Source organism: Anolis carolinensis, chromosome 1, assembly GCF_035594765.1.
Source record: "Anolis carolinensis isolate JA03-04 chromosome 1, rAnoCar3.1.pri, whole genome shotgun sequence".
In the NCBI taxonomy this organism is placed as follows: domain Eukaryota; kingdom Metazoa; phylum Chordata; class Lepidosauria; order Squamata; family Dactyloidae; genus Anolis; species Anolis carolinensis.
This window is the reverse complement of record NC_085841.1, coordinates 242,100,613-242,111,045: the sequence shown is the minus strand read 5'-3', so window position 1 is coordinate 242,111,045 and position 10,433 is coordinate 242,100,613. Positions and strand designations below refer to the sequence as shown.

General features: G+C 42.0%; 1 protein-coding gene across 1 annotated transcript in view; it reads left to right on the top strand.

The window, feature by feature from the left end:
- Positions 1–1,316: 1,316 nt before the first annotated feature.
- arpc2 (actin related protein 2/3 complex subunit 2) overlaps positions 1,317–10,433 on the top strand; it is a 30,868-nt gene continuing 21,751 nt past the window's right edge. Inside the window, exon 1 of the mRNA XM_003214929.4 lies at positions 1,317–1,603. Within this exon, the coding sequence (XP_003214977.3) occupies positions 1,530–1,603 (74 nt within the window). The 5' untranslated portion in view covers positions 1,317–1,529. The remainder of the gene's footprint in view (positions 1,604–10,433) is intronic.

Genomic DNA, 10,433 nt, shown 5'->3' with positions numbered 1-10,433 from the left:
TCTGACACCTTAAATCAAGAAATAGTTTTCTAAAATGGCAGAACAATCTTTAATGAGAGGTCTGAGTTCCTGTTTTGTTACTTATAAGGCAACTGTACATTTCTGCAATTTTCTCTCATCCGGTGTCAGCCATTGATTGAAGTTCCGGGTTTTAGCCTGCTACTTTTGGACTCACGCTTGCTGAGGTGTTCCTGCGAGTATCTCTGTAGGTCTTAGAAAACTACTTCTTGATTTAAGGTGTCAGCATGCTGGCTGAAACCCAAACGGGATGGGCCAGAGATGTCAATGTATAATTTCTCCAGTGGTGTGGGCATAGATATCCTGTGATAATGCGGCATGTCTCATTACGAGCCCCATCCACTGTTTTATCATGGTGGGATGTATTTCACACTGGGCATGCGTATTATTCAGCAGCAGAGTAACAAAACACAAGGGCAGACGGTGAAGTCAGGAGTATTGTGCTCCAAAACTCAGTCAGTCTGAATTCGGAAGTCCCAGAGTAGTTTTGTAGCCCAGTTCAGCAAGCTGACTATGTGGTGATCTGGGGACGTGGCAGGCAGTTGCAGCATATATGGCAGGGTAACACTTTTCTTTTATTGCTCTCTTCTCAGTTTGATGTGTTCATTTTGTGCAGCTTTTTCAAACTTGTGATCCCATCGGGTTTTTAAGGGGTTTTTTGGTCGCAAGCAGATGGTATTTGTGGCACAAGTTCCAGTGGATCATGTGAACAACAGTATTATGCCTCTTCTTATAATCCGTCTGCGGGATCTTCTTGCAGCAGTTGAATATTATTATTGAGCCAAAGCAGCTACAGTCGTTTCAAACTGGATTAATTCTTGTAGATGAACCCTAAAATGCTCCCAATGCAACAGAGCTTCCGCCCCCTCCTCGAGCGCATGAGCACGTGCCCGCAATCCAGTGTCCTCGTGGGAGGCCCATCTGGCGAGCGCGTGCGAAGCCAGAGAGGCCGCAACCAATGGGATTCCAAGCTCCGAACTCACTTCGACCGTTGGTCTGGCCTGGCTTCACCCTACCACATCGACGCGCGCGCGCGGAATAACTGGCTAAGTTCCAAGCATGAGCAAACTTGCCCCCCCCCAGGTGTTTTGGACTCCCTCCAGGTATTCTGGGCTCCAACTCCCACAATTCCTAACAGCCTACCGGTCTAAAACACCTGGAGGGCCCAAGTTTGCCCATGCCTGAGGAAGCCACTCCGCCAGTCCCTGCTGCACTTTCTGCGCATGCGCCCTGCCTCCCTCTTCCTCCCTCCCTCCTTGCCTTCACGCCACTGCCTTTCCCACGTCCCGGACGTGACGCAGGGAGCCGGCTCGGCTCAGCGCGGAGGTGGGTGGGGCCCCCGTGGCGGAAGCGGCTGGACTCGGGCGGGTCCCCGGTGCGGCGCGCTTCTCGCTCGGCTAGGTGGTGTCTTCTCCCCCCCTTCCCCTGCCCTGCCCCCCCGCTCCTCTTCCTCCTCCTTGTTTCCCCGCCCGGCTTCCGTACCCCTTCCTCACCTCGGAGCAGCCGTCGCCATGATCCTGCTGGAGGTCAATAACCGCATCATCGAGGAGACGCTGGCGCTCAAGTTCGAGGGCGCGGCCGCTGGGTGAGCAAGGAAGGCAGGCAGGCAGGGGCGGTGGCGGGAGGCTGAAGCGACTCCTGAGGGGACGAGGGGAAGGGCGGGGCGGGTGGCTGGGCAGTGCAGGGAAGCCGGGCCTACTAACCTCACTACTTTCCCTTGGCCCACGTTGCCCTCCCCACCTTTTACTCATGCATTTGTATGGCTGACGACTCCAATCTTCAGCCTTCTTCCTTTTGTGGAAGTGGGTGTGGGCGAAGGGCCTCCACTTCCTCTCTCACCTTCCGAGGCCTCCCTGCGAGGCTCCCAAGTGACTCAGGGGATTGATCCTCCAACCTCCAAGCTGTCAGGACGGATCTGTGCTTCGGCTACTTTGACATCTTCAGATCGGGGAGCGCCCTTCTTCTCACTTCTGCACCGTGGAATGAATGCATTTGCACACCACTTGGAACTGCCAGGGCCCGATGCTACTGTGTCACAAGAGTTGTAGCTTTACAGCAGTGGTTCTCAACCTGTGTGTCCCCAGATGTTTTTGGCCTTTAATTCCCAGAAATCCTAACGGCTAGTAAACTGGCTGGGATTTCTGGGGTTGTAGGCCAAAAACATCTCAGGACCCACAGGTTGAGAACCACTGTCATAGAAGATAACACATGGACTGGATGGCTCAAGGGCAGTGGTAATCAACCTGTGGGTCCGAAGATGTTTTGGTGTACAACTCCCAGAAATCCCAGCCAGTTTCCCAGCTGTTAGGATTTCTGGGAGTTGAAGATCAAAACATCTGGGGACCCACAGGTTGAGAACCACTGTTTTACAGGATCTTTAGCTTTCCTTGTCAAAAGAGTGCCAGTGTCTCACCAAACTACACATCCCAGGATTCCATAGCATTAAACCATGACAGTTCAAGTGGTACCATGTTGCATTCATTCTACAAGTAGATACACCATTTATTAATCGTGTCAGAAGCGAACCGAGGGTACAGTTGTAATGTATTTAAAACACAGGGCTCAGATGCATTGTAATAGGTGGTCTGTGTGCTCTTCACCACATTTGCATGTCATGGACTCTGCATCTTGTGGTGCCAGAGTGCAGCCTGTTGAGCTTCTTCCAATACACACCATTGAAAGGTGGGTTTAATTGGTTGTTTTTCAGGGTAACTACAGCTTAGAATGTTTGGGAGAAGAATTAGGATCCTCCCCCCCCCCCACACACATGTTTGATTGCTTGCATTTAAAGATATATTAGAAATGTGACTCATTCCCAAACATGAAATTCATTTCCAATACACTGGGTTGCTGTGGTTTTTCCAAGCTGTATAGCCATGTTGCATGTTTTGGCTGCTGGGAGAATGCTGGACCATTTTAACAACCACCTTGTCAGACTACACAGAGAATCCATTGAAATCCACAAGCATGTGGATAGTTTCAACAGAAAGGAGGAAACCATGAAAATGAACAATCTGGCTACCAGTATTTTTTTAAAAAATCTAAAATCAGGGCCAAATAAAGAACGCCACACAGAAAACAGGAGAATTCCAGATAGGAAACAATCAGGGCCAGTTAAGTCCTCCCAACAAAGGATTCCCCCATGCAGTGAGCAGCCAGACCTTGAAGCTGAAAAGCTATTCAATGGTAATCAAGGTGGCCAATTGCAACATTCACACCTGCCTCAAACAGACGAGTTCTTTCTCCCACTCTGAACATTCCACAGATATCTAAACCCATTTCCTTCACAGCTTCTGAGGATGCCTGCCATAGATGCAGATGAAATGTCAGGAAATAATGTTTCTGGAACATACAGCTCAAAAAACTCATAGCCATGCAGGTTTAATTGGTTGTTGCCTCGGGGTAACTATATCTTGGAATGTTTGGGAGAAAAACTTGAATTTTTTTTCACATTTTTATTGTTTGCATATATATTTATGAGATATACTGAAATGAACATGAAATTCATTTTCAATACACATAGCCTGAATGTAATTTTATACAATACCGTATTTTAAGTAATTTAGCACATGAAGCAATGTTTGTGTCCATCAGAAAACAAAGGTATCACAACCTCAGCCATCCATGTGGATAGTTTTGTATTTTGGAGGGCTTCAGACTTTGGTACCCTGTTTCCCCTAAAGTAAGACATCCCCAGAAAATAAGACCTAGTAGAAGTTTTGCTGAATTGCTAAATATAAGGCCTCCCCCGAAAGTAAGACCTAGCAAAGGTTTTGTTCGGAAGCATGCTCGCCAAACAAAACACCAGAGCATGCAGGATCGGTAAAGATACATACCATAGAGTGTTGTACATGGAAATGATGGTAGTAACAAGAAATTCTTGATAGGATTCACAGTTTGTCTGGTTATGCTGGTTTGTTAGGACAACTACTGTACAATATATAATGAATGTTCATTTTTTTGTTCAACAATAAATGTGAATTCTTCATGGAAAAATAAGACATCCCCTGAAAATAAGCCCTAGCGCATCTTTGGGAGCAAAAATTAATATAAGACACTCTTATTTTTAGGGAAACATGGTATTTAAGACAAGGGATGCACAGACTGTGTTGGCTTTTTGGATAGAAGATACCAGGCCGATTGCACCATGTGCTTTCACTTCCCTAAAGTGCTGCTGTTATTCCTCTTGCCACTCACCAGGAAGTGTCGCTTTCACTGATAGCTGACTTGCAGGCCCTGACTTTTTGATCAGGGTGTGTTATTTAGTTTGTGTGTTCAGTACATATTTCAGGTACAGGTAAAATCATTTGAAAGAGTTGGAGAAGATAAGCATTCTTACTGCTGTCTGAGAGAGACAACAGTGAACTCATGTGCTTGAAGAAAGGACAGGTAGAGAAGGGGGTGGAACTCCCATTGGGAAAAAATGAACAAGTGCTTATTAGAGTCTGCAGAAAGAACTGCGCAATTATGCTGACATTATTTTTCCCATTGTATATGTTTAAGTTGCTGTAAAGGTAGGAATTATGCAGCCTTCTGGCTGTTGGGTTACAAGTCCTAGCAGTCATAATCAACATAATCACTCGGAGAGGAATGCTGGTACTTGCAAACCAACATCATGGAGGTGTATGCTCTAATGTGCACACTGGATGGTGCTTTCCTCAGACAAAGGGGACCTGTATCCTATTTTTGACCAGTGACTTATATGGGTTGTGTTTTTTTGTTCTAGACTTCTACTTTTTTGTTTCATATTACGATAAAATGTTTTTGAAAACATAGCTCAAGTTGATCTAGCAGTTTCAGGCAAAAGGAGTCTGTGTTAGGTGTTCTGTAAGTATTTGTCCTGATTAAGATCCATCTACTTCAACATTCATTGGAATATTCCCCACAAATAGTGACCTTCAACTGATCATTTCAAAACTGGAATCCAGTCTCTTTTCTGCTTCACTCAAATGTTGCATGTCTTCAAGACATTTCTGACTTATAGTGACCCTAAGGCTTAGTCAGTATGCACAACACACTGTCTCCTATCATATGGTTTTCTTGGGGGGGGGGGTGAATGGGAGGGGAGGAGGAAAATAGTGGAAAACAAGTATGGACGAAGGCGATTATATGTAAAAAAAAATTTTTTTTGTTCAATTGTTAAAATATATGTTCCGTATAAGTTGCCTATGTTATCTTATAAACTTCCTCATGAGGAAAAGTGGTTATGTTATACTCTACTTGTCTGTTCCAAAACAAAAACAAAAAATAGGATTTTCTTGACAAGATTTTCCTTTGCTTTCCTATGAGGCTGAGAGGGTGTGACTTGCCTAAGGTCACCCAATGGGTTTCCATGATTAAGCAGAGATTCAGACTCTTGTCTCCTATAATCATAATCCAGTGCTTAAAACCACTATGACACACTAGCTGTCTTAATAGAACTATAAACCATTTAACTTTAGCTGACTTTGGGCAGTGTTTAATCTGCATTCAATTGATCTCTTTCATTATGCTTATATCTAACAGGCATCTTCAGGGCAGCAGCATCACCCATTTTCATAATTTTTATCCCTTCAGGAAGATTATTTTTGGATAAAAATTAGGATACAAATATACAGTGCATAGTGACTATGCATAAAACACTATTTGCTTACTCAAGGCTATTAAACATCTTTTTTGAGGGGGGATACATTCCAGAAGCTTATAGTACATTTTCCTGTCAGATTTTAAGAATGTTTGTCACTTTTCTGCTGCAGTAAACTGCAGAATTTAGCCAAATGCAACCTCCTATGCTTATCAATAATAGTTATATAGGTTTTACATTTACTTCATCAAGATAGTTTGTGAAAAATGTGGGTGAAAGATGGTAGGTTTTATGTTTACTGGCCAGAATGTTCACATGCTGTTGCTGTATAGCAGGGGTCCGCAAACTTTTAAAGCAGAGGGCCAGTCCACAAGCCCTCAGACTGTTGAAGGGCCGAATTATCATTTGAAAAAAACATTCTTATGCACACTTCACATGTCTTATTTGTAGTGCAAAAACTACAATACAATATTTAAAACTAAGAACAATTTTAACCAACATAAACCTCTCAGGATTTCAATGGGAAGTGTGGGCCTGCTGTTGGCCAATGAGATAGTCAAGTTAATTAGGATTGCTATTGTTGTGTGCCTTCAAGTCATTTCAGACTTTGGGCGAGCCTAAGTCTAAAACTGAGCTTGGAGGGCTGCATCCCGCCGGCAGGCCTTAGTTTGGGGACCCCTGTTGTATACTCTTAAGTCATTTCTGATGTACAGTGAGTCTAAAGAGAACATATAATGGACTTTGCTTGGCAGAATTTGTTCAAAGAGAGTTTGTTATACCCTGCCTCTTGGATTCCGAGAATGTGACTTGCTTAAGGTCACTCATAGGTTTCCATGGCCAAGCCGGTATTCATCCCTGTACTCCCAGTGTTCTAGTGCAACACTCAAACCACTACACTGTGCTGGCTCAGGGTGTGGGTGTGTCCGTGTGTGTACATATACACACACATATGTGCATGTGCATACAGCTTTCATTTTTCGTTTTTGACTTTTTGCAGATTTGATTATTAACTAATTTGATTACAAATGTTCTCTTGTATTTCTAGATCCTCCAGTGTGGCGCAGTGGTCATCGTCCTACAGTACAACTCTGTGTTTGCCTTCCAACAGAAGTCGACCATAGTGTTGTGTTGAAGGACTTAAAATTCTCTCGGCTAAAAAAAAAAGCAATTTCTTTTTTTGCATGTTTGCATTTTTTCATTTTAATTAGGTCCTCTGCTCCTAACACCAGTGAATGTGGAGAACTGACTATGTATAGATGCTACTTTAGATAAGCATGTGTGAGAGTGTGATATGAATTATTATGCAAATTGCGCAGTTGTGTCCCAGAAACAACTAACCCAAGGTGGTAGCCTACATCATGCAGAAGGTCAGGTTTTCTACCAGGTTACTGCAGGCCTCTGTTTATAATTTTTTCTTGCCTTTACTCCAAGGCATGCAAGTAGCTTCCCTATATCACCATGAACCCTGTGAGGTAAGTTAGAATGAGAGATAACTCTGGTGCAGGGTCACCCATTTAAGTTCTTAATGGAACTGGGTTTTATTTTCCATTTCTCTAGGGAGTGGTCTTGTGTTATCCATAGCACCATACATAATGGAAAGCTCATTCAAATATGTGTTTACTGTGCTAAACACACTGTGCTTGGAGGCTTTTAAGCAGTGGCTGGATGGCCATCTGTCGGGGGTGCTTTGAATGCGATTTCCTGCTTCTTGGCAGGGGGTTGGACTGGATGGCCCATGAGGTCTCTTCCAACTCTACTATTCTATGATTCTATGATTCTATCATATGTCAGAAATTTAATGCATGAAATAGTCATTGCATTAATCTTGTGTTGAATTTCTTGTGTATTGAGTATTATAATCTAAACCGCCTCCCCGGGACAACTGTATGATCAGTACCTTGGGAATATTTAGAGGGGGGAAGTTACAGCTTCTGCATTTTAAGCTAATGGTGTCCGTGTTGAGACAAGCTCGGAGTCATGTCAAACATCTGAAATGGGTGCTGAACTATTTGTTTTAAGCTGAGTCATGTCCTATAATGTACAAAATGGGTGTGTAGAAAGAGTTTTAATCTCTGCATTTATTAGTCTAAGAAGTACACATCAGACACTTCTGCAGTCTGGAACAGTGATCCTTTAAAACAGATCACTGTGTATGTGTAGATATAAAGTTGCAGGCTGACAAAATGAAACTGACAATATTGTTGTATTCTTAGTACATACCGGTAGTTACTAAGTACACACATTAGGAACTGTGAAGTCTAAAGGATATAATACTGGTTTTTTCATGTCAGAGAATTGAACCTAATTCTGAGTTCTGGCATTTGTTGTCATTGCTTGACATGTCTTGTTGCTTCTTCCACTTGTATTTGACAAATCACCAAAAGCATATCTTCCTGTTTTAGGTAATTTTATATAAAGCAAGGTAGCAAAGTTATTTTTAAAAATGAAGGCTTTTAAATTTGATTGGGAAGTTCTACTGCCAATAAGTTATTTAGAGAGGTATTTTAAAAGATTATATCCCTTGTTGGACCAGTCTAGAAAACTGTACCCCAGTTCCCCTCCTTTACAACCAAGATCCCCCCTTTAACTGGAAATATGCTATCTGATCTGTTCATAGAGATTATAGCCTGATTGAGAAAAACGTTTCAATTTGAAAGTATTGTACACCTATATTCAACATAAATATAAGTGTATTAATATTAGGACAACTAAAAAGGCTTTTCTCAGAAGGATCTGGCTTCTTCCAGATTGAGTTCCTTTTTTATCTGTCTGCGGGTATGAATGCTTCCTTAGCTTTGCCACTGAGTGTCCTGGAACATGAAGTGACGTGTTTGGGTTTTTTTTTAAAGACCTTTGGAACAGCCCAGAATGGTATGCATTCTCAACTATCGGTGGTGGTGGGTGTATTGATCTGTGAGCATTATGCCCACACAGCTTATGCTGTGCTAAGTCATATTCTACAGCTTGATTTGACTGTTCTGGCTTTGATTTCTAGTGTTTCTGCAAAGGAAGATTTAGAGAAAGCTTTATTATTATGCTTTCCTAGATTATGACAAATGTAAGAAAGTAGCACATAGCATGAAATAATTATAACTTTAGTATGGATTTATAGCTTTTAATTTTCCCATAGTCATCTATAAAACTGTCTCAAGCACCTTTGCAAATGGTTCTGTGAGCTTTATAAAATCAAGTTTATATTGGGTTAAAATTGTAGATGACTTTAAGTGGGGGTGGGTATTTAGATGTGTGAAAATATCTACTTTAAAAGATCAATTAATGTTATAATTCCAACATCAGAACCTAATCAGAAGTTGCTGGTTATTAGTGAAAGAACAGGGATGGGAATTGTGTCTCCAAGTGCTTTGGAATGTAAGACCCATCGACCCTAGTCAGCTAAGGATGAAAAATGATGGAAATCATAGTCCAATACCATCTACAAGACTGCATTTAGCCCACCTTTACTAGAATCAGATCTAGGTATGTGATCCATGTCGTAATTATATCCCAGATAGGTTGGTATATCACACTGTACCTAGGACTCCCTTTCCCAACTGTGCTGGCCATCATCTCCCAGAAATCCCAGCCAGTTTACCAGCTGTTAGGATTTCTGGAAGTTGAAGGCCAAAACTGGGGACCCACAGCTTGAGAACCACTTCTTTAAAGAGTGTTTGAAAACTACAGTTGGTATAGAGAGCTGCAACCGGATTATTAATTGAGGACCCTTCCACACAGCTGAATAAAATCCCACATTTCTGCTTTGAACTGGAATATATGGCAATGTGGACTCAGATAACTATTTCAAAGCAGATATTGTGGGATTTTCTGGCTTGATATTCTGAGTTGTATGGCTATATGGAAGGGCCCTGGGCTGGCTAAGGGAGCTCACAGTTCCCTTTTTGCAACAGTTCCATTGGATGTTGGTCTATTTCCAGATACAATTAAAAATGCTACAGTATTTTGACCTATAAACTCCTACATAGCTCAAGTATTTGAAGGACTGTCTTCTCCTTTACAAACGTGCTGATGCTCTAAGATCTGCTGGGGAGCCCCTTCTCTCTGTCCCACTACCTTCAATGCTTCATTGGGTGGGAACACAATCTGTTGAGGGTGCTTTGAATGTGATTTCCTGCTTCTTGGCAGAGGGTCAGACTGGATGGCCCATGAGGTCTCTTCCAACTCTATGATTCTATGATGGAACCTTGTCAAAGGTTGCCTCCAGACTCTGGAACTCCCTTTCCAGAAAGGATAAACTGGCACCCTCCCTACTTTTTTCTGTAAATAGTTGAAGACTTTCCTGTTTCAACAGGCCTTTTAGGCAGGACAGGCTTTGTACAGTGCACTAGGTTTCTGTGTGCTATTTTTGTTGTGCTGTGATATTTTTATGGGGTTTTTTTTGTTGTTTTAACTGGCTTTTAATTTTTTTATAGTTTAATCACTGGTTAACTTTTGTATTTTGTAATTTTTTAAATTTAAGCCCTGAACTGGATGGGATGTTGTTGTTATTCACAAGACTATCCTACAATGTAACTTATGCTTCTTAATAGTGGTATTTGTTTTTCTTGTTGCACAGTTCCAAAACATATTAATACTTTAGCAAAGTAATAGTTTCTGAAGGCCTCCATAAGTTATATTTTTTTTCTCAGTCATGTTTAATACATATTTTAAAAGGTAACGTGAATCAGCTTATGATTCCAATTTCATATCAGAGGTTCATGCTGAATTGATGTGCCCTGGCTAGTTACTTGAAGTACTGGATCTGCTGAGGTAGCTTGGTTTGCTTCAGTACACTGATTTTGTCAAGATATTTAAGCTAAGACACTAAAATAGTTGTATATAAAAAAGAGACATACTA